This window comes from Lithobates pipiens, unplaced genomic scaffold (genome assembly GCF_037356315.1).
Source record: "Lithobates pipiens isolate NorthernLeopardFrog02 unplaced genomic scaffold, aLitPip1_a1.2 Scaffold_27, whole genome shotgun sequence".
Taxonomy (NCBI): domain Eukaryota; kingdom Metazoa; phylum Chordata; class Amphibia; order Anura; family Ranidae; genus Lithobates; species Lithobates pipiens.
The window spans coordinates 16,857,818-16,874,309 of record NW_027507788.1 but is presented as its reverse complement, the minus strand read 5'-3'; the positions used below and the strand labels follow the sequence as shown (position 1 = coordinate 16,874,309).

The window sequence follows — 16,492 nt, the reverse complement described above, 5'->3', positions numbered from 1 at the left end:
CTCATATCTAGTACCACCAAGTATATGCAAAAGATTTAAATAGATGGGGTTTGATCTAGAGATAAACTGGTACCACATCCCAAATTGTGAATTTTTAAAGATACAGGGAAGATACAAACAGGGGACTGGAGGGTAACCAACCCCCGGGACTTTTTAAACGGTACCCAATATCAAGACAGAAAATAAAATCAATATAATTTTATTGAAAATACAAATATGTAAAACATTTCCGGAAAAGGAAAATATATGAATATAAATAAACAGGTCCTTCAATACAGGAACTGGTGCAAAGTCATACAGAACTATACATGTTACCGAATTTGTACATTATATATGCTGTTGAAGATCCAGTTGAAGATTTAAATTAAACTATTTTTAGTTTAATTTAAATCTTCAACTGGATAAGTTTTGAAACTGTCCAAGGTTGTTTCAATGTTGAAGTTCATGTATATACAATTCTATGATATAATGATTTATACCTATGTTATTTTGCATCAATGTCCTTGTTTGAATTTCTAGTTAATGAGGTGGGTGTCTGCTTTGATCAACTAAGGCGGGTTAGAGCAGATACCTAATTTTAATAGAAAACCATGTGTTTCAAATTTTTGGGATGCATTTAATAAATTTACTGATTATTTTGTATATATTTTTTCAGTTTCTCTGTGTAACTGTACACGCTGTCATGTCCTGAAGAAGCTCAGAAGAGCGAAACATGTAGAAAAAAAATGCAGCATATATAATGTACAAATTCGGTAACATGTATAGTTCTGTATGACTTTGCACCAGTTCCTGTATTGAAGGACCTGTTTATTTATATTCATATATTTTCCTTTTCCGGAAATGTTTTACATATTTGTATTTTCAATAAAATTATATTGATTTTATTTTCTGTCTTGATATTGGGTACCGTTTAAAAAGTCCCGGGGGGTTGGTTACCCTCCAGTCCCCTGTTTGTATCTTCCCTGTATCTTTAAAAATAGTACCACCAAGTGTCGGGCCACTTTGTGGTAGAAGAGAAAAGTACAAGATGCCAAACTTAGGGAGAAATCAATAGTTCCCTGACAATCAACCAGGGTAATTACTCCTGGCAAGTAAATTTGCGAGGAGCATCCCTGCCTAAACTCCAGGGTGCTACATCTCTATATTTTTTTTAAAGCTGAGGCCTTACAGAATAAAATGGCGTGTGTTGCAATTTCTTTCTTCACACAGTATTTGTGCAGCGATTTTCCAAATAACTTTTTTTGTGAATTTTTTTTTTATTTGAATGCACAAATGTTTCCTAAAATATAAAAGGTGATCGTATGCCGAGTACATAGATAACAGAAAGACAAAAAGTTTAGCTGCTGACTTTTAATAAACAGACACTTAGGCCGCGTACACACGCGGGGACTGTTCGCTCAACTTTGTCCGTCAAACAGTTTCAGCGGACAGTCCGCTCAAAATTAGCATGGACGGACTTGCCCACACACGACGAACGAACAGTCCGCTGAAACCGTGCGCGATGACGTGAACGGCACGTACGACGGGACGAAAAATACGACGTCCTATACACTGCAATACAACTTTCGGCGTGTAAATCCTTTCTGAGCATGCGCGGAACTTAGTTTGACGAACAAGCCTACACACGAGGGGACTGTTTGCTGAAACAAAGTTTCAGCGGACAATTTTTCGGAATTTCCGAAAAACTTTGTTCAGCAGACTGTTCGCTAAAACTATCCGCTGAAAGCCCACACACGAGCGGACTGTCCGCCGAAACACTGTTCAGCGGACAAAGTTGGACGAACAGTCCCCGCGTGTGTACGCGGCCTTACTTATTCCACGGTCCAGCGATACGGCCGCACGGAGCCCCGCTCCTCTCCCTCTCCTCTCCTTGGCGCATCCATTGGAACTGCGGGCACCTGGCTGTGACAGCTTGCGGCGTCACGGCTGGACGTGCAGTGCACATGCGCAAGTCGCCAAGTTGCGCACTCCCAGTGGACAGGTAATCTTCTGGAACCTGCCACTTGTCCCAGATTGCCAAGAGGGAAGGACCACCCAGGGGAGAGGAGGAGTCCCCTAGGCGGCCCGTGGGCGAAAGGAGGAAGTGGGACAGGAAGTCCCTCTATAAGGAGGAGTGCTTAAAGTGGAAGTTCCACTTTTGGGTGGAACTCCGCTTTAAGTATGTTATTCACACATTGTGCACATAAAACATAAAAACTGATATTTTTGAGGCCTTTAATGTGAACTGAGGCTTGTGAAACTTTGACATAAATTACACGTAGCATTTTTTTTTTTTTATATCTTACCTGGAAGCCCGGTTTCATGGTAAAAAAGTCCACATGGAGCTCCAGGAATACAAGGCTCACTGGGACCGGTACACCAGTTTCGTTTTTTAGTAGAACACTGTGTACAAGATATCGCGTAGCCTAAAAAGAGAGAAAACACAGCACAGGATGAGCATCAACCATAGTAGCCCTGTAATATTTTACCAAATTAAGAACTTCATTTATAAGCCATTTTCCAACTCTCATCTTCCAGTGTAGATTCAATGTCTGGGTCAGCCCAAACAATGCTTTTGACTTTCTGTGAGCAGGTGACAACTAGTGCTGGGCGAATGGTTCGGCTCGAGCATGAGTTCGGGCAGAACATTTGCCTGTTCGGCTGTCTGCCCAATGAGTCATCAGCTGTAGGTTAAACAAAAAAAAGTTCTGGGGCCCCCCTGCTGCATACCAGGCACCCACCCCAAAGCACCTTGTCTCCAAGTTGATGGGGACAAGGGCCCTATCCCAACAACTGTGGCTGGTTGTTGTGGGGGTCTGCGGGTGGGTTGGCTTATCTGAATCTGGAAGGAGATCCCAGATCCTGTCCCCCCTATGTGAATGAGTATTGAGTACATAGTACCCCTACCTATGGCATAACCTTTTTTGGGTCCGGCGGGCGATTGACAATAGATTTACATTGAGGGACACTTTTTTATTTTTTAATAAAGGATTTGTCAAAAACCTGTCTCTTGTTCTTATTTTCATATACTTTTTTGGAGAATGGGTAGGGGTACTATGTACCCGATACTCATTCACATGTGGAGGCTTCCAAAATCCAATAAGCCCCCTGCCCATAGACCCCCACAACCACCGACCACGGTTGTGGGGTGAGGCCCTTGTGCCCATCAACATGGGGACAAGGTGCTTTGGAGTGGGGGCGCAGAGCCAAAGCTCCCACCCCCATGTTGAGGGCATGTGGGCTGGTATGGTTCGGGAGGTGCTCGTTTATACCCCCCTTTCCTGACATGCCAGGCTGCATGCCCGGATAAGGGTCTGGTGTGGATTCGTAGGGGACCCCCCAAGACGTTATTGGGTTCACCTAAAATCTATACTAGATCCGACGAAGGGCCTGGTATGGACTGGGGGGGGCATGCCATTTTTTCTTTATTTTTTCAATAACCAGGTGCTGGCAATTGACACGCTTTTTTTTCTTTTCTTTGGAAATGTCAATTTTGCTGTAGCATGTTCTATATATGTTACAGATGTGCCACTTTACAGGCATTTTCATTTTTATTGTTGCACTTTAAGCATAATTAAAATCACTGCTCCTGAAAAAACTATATATTAAAAAAAAAAAAGTTTGCATTGATTCATGTCCCCCAAGGCAGTACACAGACCCCCATACCCTTTTTATTGCCAATAACTTGCATATAAGCCTTCAAAATGAGCACTTTTGGGGGGGGAGGGGTGGAGTTCGCCGAGAACCGAGGTGGTCGCATGAGAGAGGAGGTCCGGAGACATCGGGGGCACACTGGCACCTAGCAACCCGCTGAGACACAACCCAGACACCCCAACACAGCGTACGGACTCCGCAGACCTTATCAATCATGACAAGGAAGAGGTAGGATGATAAGAGGCCACTGATGGCCTTCTTCACCATCTTGCCCTTCTTCACCCATGGGCAAGATGGTGACGGCTCCTCTCCATCCACCTCATCCAGTACCCATTAGACCTCATGGTGGCAATCCTTCCAAAAGGAACACACCTGCCTAAAGGAGCCCAAGGAAGGCACACTTCAGGATGAATGGACCGGACATTAAACCTGAGGTAAACTTGGGCCCAGACCCAGGGGATGACACTAGAGAGCTCTCTGACTCCATAGATTTCTTCCCCACTAACAACCAGCCGGTCTTAAACACCACTCTAAAATACCTGCTAGTTTCATTGAGAAGTTCCTTACATGCTGATATTATGTCATGTGTACACAAGTTTGGGATAGAGCTTCAATCAGGGTCCTCCAAGGTAGATCACATTGAGACAAAGATGGGACAGTTTGCCACCACTATAAATCATCTCATTGATGCCCATGACACTAAAGAGGATGAGCTGGAGAAAGTTTAAGCCAACATTGCTGACATTGAGGACTGTTCCAGAAGGAACAATTTAAAAATCAGAAGAGTTCCTGAGTCAGTCCAACAATCAGATGTGCGCAACTATGTCACACAACTGTTCACCTCCATACTGTCTGATCTCACAGAATTGGACAGTACGATGGACAAAATCCTCCGATTGCCAAAACCGTCACACCTCACTGACAAGGTGCCAAAGGACATTATCTTATGCCTGCATTTTTTTCACACAAAAGACTGGCTAATGTCTACTTTGTGCAAAAAGGAGCTCTTCTCTGCACAATACAAAGACCTGCAGTTTTTCGGTGATCTGTCCCAATATACCCTCCAAAAGAGAAGAAAACTTAACACTATCCCTAAGGCAATGATTCTCAACCTCACTAGTGCTGTGACCCCTTGATAAAATTTTCCAAGTTGTGGTGACCCCTAATAGTAAAATTATTTTCGTAGTGTGGGTTGTCAGCACCCAAGCCACAGCAAGTAATTTGCACCCCTAACCCATGGACATTTAGCGCTCCCTGAGTCCCTTCCACTCGTTCAGTATTAAAACCTCTTATGGTACGTTTTAGGATGTACCACTCTTTCTCTTTGTTCTCCTTTCTTTTCATTTTATCTCTCTCTATCCTAATTTCTTGTTTTTTTCCCCATCCCTCTCTCTAGCCATCTTTCTTGTTCTTTCTCTTATTCTTTTCTATTTTTCTTTTTCTATTCTCCCCTTTCCTTTGTTCCTTCCCCTCTTTTCCTCTCCCTTCCATGTATTCTCTCTATTTTTATTCTTTCTCTTACTCCTTGGCGGGGGGGTGGGATGGGATGAGTGGCAGTGCTGGTCAGGAGTTGGGATGAGTGGCAGTGCTGGCAGGGAGTTGGGATGAGTGGCAGTGCTGGCAAGGAGTTGGGATGAGTGGTAGTCCTGACGGGGAGTTGGGATGATTGGCAGTGCTGGTGGGGATTGGGATCAGTGACAGTGCTGGGGGGAGTTCTGATCAGCCAACTTTGGTGCTCTTAATCAAGGTCATATGCTAATCTAAAAACTGTAGTGGGGACTTTTAATGGCAACTCTAATCCCAGCCTGCTAGTGTCTCCAGCTATGTGGTGTCTCGCAGCAGTGACGCCAATGCCGAAAGCTCCTCCCACTGCTCATTCCTTACTGGTCAGCTGGCCTCTAGTCTCTCCCCCACTCATGCTGAATGGGTGGCTGCGAAGAGGCTGATTGGGCAGCCGCGGGTTCCAGCAACAGCCCAGCTTGGTGGCCACAGGCTCCAGGGACAGTCCTGCTGGGCAGCTGCGAAAAGGCTGGGATAGGGGTCCCAACCCCAGGTTGAGAACCACTGCACTAAGGCATTAAAGAACCACAAGATCAGCTAAAAATTGGGTTTCTCGACTAAATTGATTATCACCAAGGATGGGAAGGATCACATGCTGGACTTTCTTACAAAAGGTTTAGGCCTACTCAAATCGTGGCCCATAGTTCCAGATGACCCACCACAAGCATCCGATGCCCAAAGTCCTGATCATACTGCAGAGGACTGGCATCTGGTCACTTCCAAAAATGCTTGTGTAGCAAGGGCCCCGACCTCCAAAAGCCTAATGGTGACCTCCAGGGTCAAGGAGAGCTGACATCCTTCTTTGAGGAGTGGGTTAGTGGCAGAGAGTGTTAGGGCCAGGACACCCTTAAGTAGATGCAATGTTGATTAGCAGACTCTGAGACTTCTATAGGTAGACAGCTATACAGGGGAAAAGCCTCCAGCTGAATACCACTTCTGTATAGGTATGACCGCTGTCTCCTATGGCAACTAATCTTGAACAGTCATTAACGGTAGTTGTACATAACTCTTGGTAACACATAATAGTCCTTTGCTTATCTCACAGTATCCCACTGTAGATCTTCACTCACTGAGCTCCCAGTCTCTCACTAGACTTCCTGATCCCAGTCGTCACTGGATCCCCCAAGCTCTTCCACAGCTATCCCGCTGTATACTCCTCAAGCGTCACAACCTTCATAATTTGGTTGGACTCCAATCCTGCAGTCCCTGCTCCTGAATAGGCCTCAGGAAGCCTAGCAGCCAGGTGTCCCCGGGATAGGCCTAAGGCTTCTGGCCTAGCAGCCTGGGGCCACATAACACACATCCACCCAGACAGCCATCCAGGTGGCACAGAACACCGATCACCTGACTCCACCCAAATAAATAGGTTCTCCCAGCAGGCCAAGGGACTAAAGAAACCCCTGCCAATTGGCTGAGACACCCATCCATTCATGTTCTGACCTTGTCATTCTAATGTCACCATCTACACAGCTCCACCTAGTGATAGAAGAGAAAAGGTGCAGCAACTCCAGAGTTAGAGAGGAATCAGTAGATCTTCTAACAATTAACCAGGATAATTACCACCTGGAAAAATACATTTGTTAGAAACCCTGTCTAAACACCAGGGTGTTATGTCTGCATGCATAATTGACCTGGCCAGCAGGCACACTTTGCACCAAAGTTCATGTCCCTATACCAGAGACACCCTACTAAGCTGAACTTTCTTTTTTTTCCCCTTCAGTTTTAGGTCGCAGTTACCTATATTTGTTCTGTTTGGACTGTTCTGTATGTTTTCTTAATTGTTGTTCTTCAATTCACTTACTGTTTATGTTCACATTCAGATACGTATCCACCATCCTGTTTAGATGGACCCAAGCTGGAGCAAGCTCGCACATCTATAACTCAGGGACTTCACTCCCTATTTTACAGCTGGGAAGTGTCCCTCGTTTGATGTAAGTGTTACCCACATGTGCTACACCCCCCCACTAGGATCTCCAAATTTCTTCTGCATTACTCCCCTCTCTGCTTTTGCAGTTGCACCGATGTAGGTACCCATCTACATATCTGGTGGGAGTGCCCAGTTGTACAGGCCTTCTTGTCAGAAATTGTTGACATTCTCACTCAGCGGTGGTCCATCTATAAGGGAGCACGGAAGCCGTTTCCTCTCTCCAGCCACCACCTCTATGGCCAATGGATAGAGTCACTGACCTAGTGCATTACCATAAAACAGCTTTATTTAAAAATAAATCAAATAGCAAAATGGCAATTGCCCTTTTTGGCTCTGAAGAAAGGGGGTCACTCCCGAAACGCGTTAGCCATTTCCATAGAGGTATTTACCAATTCCTCTGACATCTGGTCTGGATTCGCCAAACGTTTGGTGCGATGGATCTATTTGTATTGATTTTGCCTTTGATCAATACTCGTTTGTGAGTAGCCATTTTGCTATTTGATTTATTTTTAAATAAAGCTGTTTTATGATAATGCACTAGGTCAGTGCGCCTTCCCCTCTTTTGTATTGTTTCTCTCTAGTATTTGAACACCCAATGTTCTAAAGGAGGGCTGCAAGACTTAGTGACAACACCATTTCAAACTGTCTATATCACATTTCAAAGACCAAGAAACCAGAGCGCAGGAGAATTTGTTGTCAATGGATAGAGTCATGCATAGCATGACTCTATCCATGGCCACTGCTGACACCCCCTATTTAGGCAATGGAGAAGCTGCGCTAGAGAAAGTCTCATTCAATGAATCCAATCAAAACTATATAAAAGATAATAAAAAGTCCATATAAAAACACTTGGAATTCTTGATGTCACCACAGTGTGTAAAACCACAGACAGGAGAGTGCCCAACCACCATAATTTAGATCTGCTTACCAGATAGTAAGCATAAAGGGCAGGTAGCTCTAACCCAGCCATGGCCTTTAGCATTGCATTTGGGCATTTGATGGCACAGTGGGAGCATTTGATGGCACAGTGGCAGCATTCGATGGGCACAGTGGCTGCATTCCATGGGTGCATTGGCAGCATTAGATGGGCACAGTGGCTGCATTGGATGGCACAGTGGGGGCATTTGATGGCACAGTGGGTGCATTTGATGGCACAGTGGCAGCATTCAATGGGCACAGTGGCAGCATTCGATGGGCACAGTGGCTGCATTCCATGGGCACAGTGGCAGCATTAGATGAGCACAGTGGCTGCATTAGATGGATACAGTGGCAGCATTCGATGGGCACAGTGAGAGCATGTGATGGGCACAGTGGCTGCATTTGATGGGCACAATGGCTGCATTTGATGGCACAGTGGCTGCGTTTGATGGCACAGTGACTGCACAGTGATGGCACAGTGGGTGTGTTTGGCACAGTGACTGCATTTGATGGGCACATTTGCGGCATTTGATGGGAACAGTGGCTGCAATTGATGGGCACAGTGGCTGTGTTTGATGGCACAGTGGCTGCAATTGATGGGTTTCTTTTTCTGAATTTTTCAGTTTGTTTGCACCAGCCGCCACAATTTTGAGCACCAGCCGCCACTGTTCTCACTAAACTTTTTGAAATACCCCTAGCTCCGTACCCCTCTGTAGCACTTCTTAATAAGAAACCACAACCACTTAACTGACCGAAAATTTCAATTGCTACTCCAGGTCACCACTGCAGCTAAACAGATGATAGCGAGAGTGTGAAAAACCCCTTCCCTTAGAGATCTAGACGCTGAGACCTGGAGCGAGATTTGAATCAATACCAAAAACGCATCCCAAAATGTTGTTGCCTCTGAGGCTAATTTTAAAGTACTAATGCGTTGGTATCTAGTTCCAGCTAGAATTGCCAGGTACGTTCCAGGATACTCAGTGCTCTGTTTTAGGGGCTGCACGGATATTGGCACACATCTGCACATCTGGTGGACGTGTCCGATAGTCCGGCAGTTTTGGGAGGCAGTATTCCAAATGGCTTCTACCCTATTTAAGTTCACACTAAAACCAGATCCTATCTTCGCTATACTTAACAAATCACCCGAATGCTGCACCCGTAATCAGCTAAAACTATTCCTTCAACTCACCACTGCAGCGAAACAAACCATAGCACATGCCTGGAAGACAGCAACTTTACCCTTGCCCGCATTTAGGAATAGGGTAACGCAGGCCATGATCCACTGCAGGATCGAGGCCAAGATCCTTGACCGCCACCCCAAGCATAATAAAATTTGGCAACCATGGGTAGACCACTTTGTACCTCTTGATGTTGACTTAGACACTTTGGACTGTTGAAATAGTCTGATCAACACCGTATGATACCTTGTTCTTTCCAAGCCCCCGGACCCGGGTGGACTGACTAGCCTCCCCCCCTCCTCTCCTCTCCCCTTCCCCCTCCCTAGTACCCCTATTCCCTCTCTTCTGCTTCTTTCTTTTCTCTCCCTTTCCTCTCTACACCACCCCACTCTGGAAATAACCCGCTACGCAGTACCGTGGTCCCTACTCGGGACCAGCCCTCCAACTTGGGAAGGCCCCGTTCCCCGTTCCTAAGTGCCATTTTACTCATAACCTTCCTTACTGTACATTTGTTGTGCATCTTTTTTATAATGCATCCTCTTGTGACCACCCTGTTTTACTGTTTGGGTTTTGATGCCCGCTAAGACTGTATGGCATTTGTAACTTTGTCACTAACTGGTTTGTGAATATGCACTCCTACAAGTGCTTTGTACTGTGTAACTGCTATCTTGCATGTTAATAAAAATATGTTAAAGAGAAAAACCCCTTCCCTTAGTGCCCTTGCGGTTTGCAATCGTGTCACTCAAGCAATAATTTATACTAAAATTGAGGCTGTCCTTTTAGACAAGGTTACCAACTGTGAGAAACATTGGGACCCATGGGTGAATAGTTTCCTACTCCCTAATTTTGATTCCACTCTGCTGCTTCCCTGAGCACATTAAAGTCCTCATCGTATAACTTCTGAGATTCACTTGTCAAGCACCTCCCACTGCCTTGTGGATTATAATGGACGAATGGTCATGCCCCTCCCAAAATCTTAAAGAAGGGTGGGAGTTCGCATTAGTAGAGAAAATTGGGTATAAAGGTTTGTCAACAGTGGGTTTTGAGGTGTGGAACTGAGTAAAGAAGGAGGTTTTGGGGTAAAGTGGTGAGCATTGGGGGATTTGGGGTGCAACGATGAACAGAGTGGGGGATTCAATGTATGAAGTTGAACAGAGGGGTGGGCGTGGAGGTGAACAGAGAGGGGAGTTTGGATACAGAAGTGAGCAAAGAGGGTGGTTTGGGGTACAGGGATGAGCAAGGAGGGGATTTAGGAGTACAGAGGTGAGCAGTGAAGGGGGTTTAGGGGTACAGAGGTCAGCAAAGGAGAGTTTGGGGTACAGAGATGAGCAAAACGTTTTTTTGGGTATAGAGGTGAGCAGAGATGGGGAGTTGGGGTTCAGAAATGAGCAGAGAGGAGGTGTGGGGTAAATAAGTGAGCATGTTTTTTTTTTGGGGGGGGGCGTACAGAGGTAAGTTAGCATGGATTATGGCATACAGAGATGATCAAAGAGGGGGTTTTGGGGTACATAGGTAAGCAGAGAGTGGGTTTGAGGATACAGATGTGGGCAGATAGGAGGTTTGGGGTACATAGGTGAGCAGAGAGGGTTTTTTGAGATACAGAGGTAAGTAGGCATGTATTTCTGGCATACAGAGTAGAGAGGGGGGTTTGGAGTGCAGGGGTGAGCATAGGGACGTTCGGGGTACAAAGGTGAACAGCGAGTGGGGCTCGGGTTATAGAGGTATGTAGAAAGAGCGCTTGGGGTACAGAGGTGAGCAGAGAGGGGGGTGTGGAGGAAAACAGAGAGGGTGCTTCTGGGTGCGGAGAGCAGAGAGAGGGGTATGGAGGTGAGCAGGGAGGGTTCAGGGTACAGAGGTGAGTAGAGAGGGGGTGTGGAGGTGAGCAGAGTGGGAAGTGTGGAGGTGAGCAGATAGGTGGTTTGGGGTGAGGTGAGCACCCCAAAGTGGAGGTTTACATATGTGCTGCTGCATGTAGGCGGTCCATTTGTTTCAATTGGCTTCCCTATCCACAGAAAAACAGGGAAAACATTTTGTGCCTCCTACTTGCCAACTATCCTGGTTTAAATTTCCTTGTCCCTTGAGGTTTTAGTCCTGTGCTGTGTCCCAATATCTCAGTGTGAAGTGCTGCTACTAATGCTGCCCAACTCTGCCCTATTAGTACAGATGACTCACCTGCAGACCCTGTGTTTACATGTAAATAGCGGCAGCATTTATATGTAAATAGCAGTGGCATGCATATGTAAATATTGGCGGCCAGCGGCATTCATATGTATATCATGCCCCCCTGAGATTATATCCACAGTAATCTCTAGCAACCAATCAACAAGCAGAAATCATGTGCTGTAACCTCTAGTAACTAATCAGCGAGCCGCAATGTGTGCTGTAACCTCTAGTAACCAATCAGTGAGCGGTAATGATGCACTGTAACCTCTGGCAACCAATCACAATAGCTGCCTGATCTGATTCAGTAAACTGATTTTGAGTCTAGCTGTTATTTATTGTATGGCAGGTGATTAAAATAAATAGCATTCAAGAATGATAACACATAACAGCAGATATAATTAAAATCCAACCTCCAGACCCTAAACCAAGAGCCAAAGGGGTTTATTAATGGGCAATCGACCCCTTTGCCGCTTTCTTTGGTTCCTTTTATTGGGAGATTTTTTGTCCTTTATTTAATTTTGGTTTTGGATTTAGGTCAGTCGTTACTTTTAGCTGCTGTCCCATACAGAGCAGATGTTTTTTTCAATGCTCAGTAAAAAAAAAAAAAGCCTGGGTTGTCTTTGAGATCTTCATTTATTTTGGGGGCACAAGTCTTCCCTTTAAAGAGTAGGCTTTTGTCTCAGGGTTGGTATTTTGTGGTTTTAACTCCTTTGGAGCTGTTCTGCTGCTGGCCAATTTTGTACTGTTGGAGGGGAAGAGGAGAGGGGAGAAGAGGAGAGGAGAGGGAAGAGAGGATAGCAGAGGAGAGGGGGAGAGGAGTGGGGAGAGAGGATAGGAGAGGTGAGGGGGTAGAGAAGAGGGGAGAGAGGAGAAAGGAGAGAGGAGAGGGCAAAGCAGAGAGAAACAAGTAGAGCAGAGGAGAGGACAGGGGGGGTAGAGGAGAGGAGAAAAGGGAGAGGAGAGGGGAGAGAGGAGAGGAGAGGGAGGAGAGGAGAGGGGAAAGAGGAGAGGGGAGAGAGAAAAGCCGAGGAGAGGATAGGGGGATTGAGGAGAGGGGAGGAGAAAAGGGAGAGAAGGGGGGAGAGAGGAGGTGAGAGGAGAGGAGAGGGGAAAGAGGAGAGGAACGAGTAGAGCAGAGGAGAGGACAGGGGGGATAGAGGAGAGGAGAAAAGGGAGAGGAGAGGGGAGAGAGGAGAGGAGAGGGAGGAGAGGAGAGGGGAAAGAGGAGAGGGGAGAGAGAAAAGCAGAGGAGAGGACAGGGGAATTGAGGAGAGGGGGGAGAAAAGGGAGAGAAGGGGGGAGAGAGGAGGTGAGAGGAGAGGGGAAAGAGGAGAGAAACGAGTAGAGCAGAGGAGAGGACGGGGGAAAGGGGAGAGGAGAAAAGGGAGAGGAGAGGGGAGAGAGGAGAGGAGAGGGAGGAGAGGAGAGGGGAAAGAGGAGAGGGGAGAGAGAAAAGCAGAGGAGAGGACAGGGGGATTGAGGAGAGGGGAGGAGAAAAGGGAGAGAAGGGGGGAGAGAGGAGGTGAGAGGAGAGAAGAGGGGAAAGAAGAGAGAAACGAGTAGAGCAGAGGAGAGGACAGGGGGGATAGAGGAGAGGAGAAAAGGGAAAGGAGAGGGGAGAGAGGAGAGGAGAGGGAGGAGAGGAGAGGGGAAAGAGGAGAGGGGAGAGAGAAAAGCAGAGGAGAGGACAGGGGGATTGAGGAGAGGAGAAAAGGGAGAGAAGGGGGGAGAGAGGAGAGGAGAGGGGAAAGAGGAGAGGGGAGAGAGAAGAGTAGAGCAGAGGAGAGGACAGGAAGGATAGAGTAGAGGAAATGAGAAAGGGGAGAGGAGAGGGGAGAAAGAAGAGTAGAGCAGAGGAGAGGAGAGCAAAAAAGGCAGAGGAGAGGGGAGAGTGGAGATGAGAGGGGGAAGAGGAGAGGAGTAGAGAGGCTTAAAGGCCTCTAATTCTTATTCAAGATGATTCAATCCCTGTCTAAAACTGGACAATTTTATTCGAGGAGAGGAGAGCAGAGGCTTAAGCGCCCCTAATTTTTATTCAAGATGATACTTAGACAAGATGGTATCTATTAGTGCCAACCCCAGTCTATGCCCCCTGGGTGTTGGGGCTTTATTTTGCAGCTAAATTATTTTGAATACTTAATTCCCAGGACCTGAGTCTTGGAGAGCTTTGAAGGAGCAATGTCCAGGTACTTCCTGGTGTAAACTCTGACCTTCTAAAATTGGCCAAATTACTAGATAGTTCTGCTTTATATTAGTATTGATTTCTGTAATTTAGTTTCAGAACTGCACATGTTGTTTTAAATTAAATAAAATAAAATTGGCAAACACTTTTAAGTACTTTTGTGAATTATTACTTCAGATTAGGAAGCTCTTACCAGACACTACCAAAGCCGAGAATACCCCGAGAATCTGGAAGAGTGATGCCATTATGAGAGCCTTCTGTTTCTCTAGGTTGGTGCAAAGGAGAATTGACTGAGTGTGCCCGGGTGGTTTTCCTTTTCTTTTCTAAGACTTATGGGCGTGGACATATGGTCTTTGGACTGCTGAGGAGTAGCTTGGATGGTTGCTGTAGTAACATGATCTTATAAAAGGGCTTGGGCTAGAGGGCTTTCCCATCCTACTGAAGAAGCCAATCAGATGGCGATACGCGTCTAGGAGGGAGGAGCTCAGCCCACAGATCTCCAGAGCCACCGCTAATTTGGCCGAGTGTTGAGCTGTCTGATATGAGAATATTATATGCTAGTTTTTATTGTACATCTTGTAAGTGCTATTTTAGGAGGCATTTTAATAAAAGCTATCAAAATTGAGAACACTATGTAGTTGCTTTGTATTTCATGTGTTCGGAATGATACATTGTCTATGAGAAGTGATCTACCCCAGGAGAGGATTAGGCTAATGACATCAGCGGGCGAGTGAGTGAATAGCTGTGATAATCCGGTGCGGGGGGGGGGGGGGGGGGGAGACAATCCATCCCAGGAGAGAAAGGAGGAAATCACCTTGATGAAAACAGCAGGAGGGATGGTGAATATGGTTTTACTATCTGTTGGAAGGTGGTGGTATTGCACTTTGATCTGTTTGATCAGAAGACTGATAAGGATCGTGGTGGATCTCACAATATGAAAGACTGATGTACTGAAGGACTACTGTATATCATTTATTTTCATTTGTATTTGTTTTTAGTTTTAGTTTCTTTTTATTATTTATTTTTTTATTATTTTTGGATACATTTATTTGTAAATTACACTGGATGTTTATATAGGTATGATTAGTAGCGCTGCCTTGTATTAAGTATTGCAGTCTGTAATTGTAGTGTGGGGAAAGCGCTGATTAGTGTACAGCTGATACTAAGATAAGAAGTTTTTACTGCGTGATTTGAACTTTAACCACTTGCGTTCAGGACGTATATAATTTGTAAACAACATATTTGTAGGTGGCCTTGATTACTCATTGAATTAAAGACCCCATACACACTATTAGATTTTCTGTAGATTTTTGTCTTCAGATTTACCGAAACCATGTATTACAATGGCCTGCCGGTGTCCTATCATATACTGTCCCCCATCGGATAGTGTCCGCTGTGTACTGCACAAAGGAAAGGGGGTCGCAGTTTGGCATCTTTGCCCTGGGCGCTGGATGACCTTGTCCCAGCACTGCCGGTGTTCTGGCAGATCGTGTCCTGCCATCATATAGTGTCCGCCCCGTACTGCGCATGCACAGTACGGAGCAGACGAAGCTTCGGAAAATACCCGAAGATGAACGGCGCCTGCGCCGTGAGTCCAGGTTCTATCCCCACCATCCAAGTGGACATACAGTTGGAATAAAAAAGAGCAGAGCACAGCGAGGCCGAGCCCGAAGAGTGGTGAGCGGCCCTCTAATTTTCCCAACCCTATGTCCGCTTGGATGGTGGGGCTACCCCCTCCACTCACGGCGCAGGCGCCGTTCATCTTCAGAGATTTTCGGAAGCTTCGTCTGCTCCGTACTGCACAATGCGCAGTACGGGGCGGACACTATATGATGGCAGGACACTATCTGCCAGAACACCGGCAGTGCCGGGACAAGGTCATCCAGCGCCCAGGGCAAAGATGCCAAACTGAGCCCCCCTTTCCCTTAGGATTAGGGTCAGGGTGCCCCCTACCCCTGCAATAAACCATTGCGCCAGGGGCAGCCGTCCCTCCTGCCCACCCCTTGACCCGGCCCTGCCTGCCGGATTGCATACAAATTTAAACTCTAATGCCGTGTACACACGATCGGACATTCCGACAACAAAATCCATGGGATTTTTTTTCCACCAGATGTTGGCTCAGACTTGTCTTGCATACACACAAATGTTGTCGGAGATTCCAAACGTCAAGAATGCGGTGACGTACGACGAGCCGAGAAAATTGAAGTTCAATAGCCAGTGCGGCTCTTCTGCTTGATTCCGAGCATGCGTGGAACTTTGTGCTTCGGAATTGTGTGCACACAATTGGAATTTCCGACAACGGATTTTGTTGTTGGAAAATTTGAGATCCAGATCTCAAATTTTGTGTGTCGGAAATTCCATAGTTACATAGTAAGGTTGAATAAAGACACCAGTCCATCCAGTTCAACCTAAGTGAGTGTCTACAGTTGTCCCTATCCCTGTACATCGCACACTCACATCGGTCCCTAACCTCAAGGAGCCCACAATCTAAGGTCCCTATTCATATACTGGGGCCAATTTCGGACAGAATTCAATTAACATACCTGCATGTCTTTGGAGTGTGGGAGGAAACCGGAGTACCCAGAGGAAACCCACACAGGCACAGGGAGAACATGCAAACTCCAGGCAGGTAGAGTCGTGGTTGGGATTCGAACCAGTGACCCTTTTTACTGCTAGGCGGGAGTGCTAACCACTACACCACTGTGCCAATGGAAAACATCCAATGGAGCCTAACACGGTCAGAATTTCCAACAAAGAACGCCCATCGAAAATTTTCCGTCGGGAAATCAGACAGTGTGTACGCGGCATTATGCCACGTACACACGATCGGAATTTCCGACAGAAAATGTTCAATGGGAGCCTTTTGTCGGAAATTCCGACCGTGTGTAGGCTCCATCGGACAGTTTCCATCGGAATTTCTGTCACACAAAA

The 16,492-nt window shown here is 46.2% G+C and overlaps 1 protein-coding gene across 3 annotated transcripts in view; it reads right to left on the bottom strand.

The window, feature by feature from the left end:
• Positions 1-13,899, bottom strand: part of LOC143933585 (phospholipase A2 inhibitor gamma subunit B-like) — a 52,836-nt gene extending 38,937 nt beyond the window's left edge. For 2 of the 3 annotated variants that reach the window (XM_077456534.1, XM_077456532.1), the window contains exons 1-2: positions 13,755-13,899; positions 2,286-2,405 (exon numbers count right to left, since the gene is read on the bottom strand). In XM_077456534.1, the coding sequence (XP_077312660.1) occupies positions 2,286-2,405; positions 13,755-13,806 (172 nt within the window). In that variant the 5' untranslated portion in view covers positions 13,807-13,899. The remainder of the gene's footprint in view (positions 1-2,285; positions 2,406-13,754) is intronic. The other variant, XM_077456533.1, reaches the window with a different exon arrangement.
• Between the last annotated feature and the right edge of the window lie 2,593 nt (positions 13,900-16,492).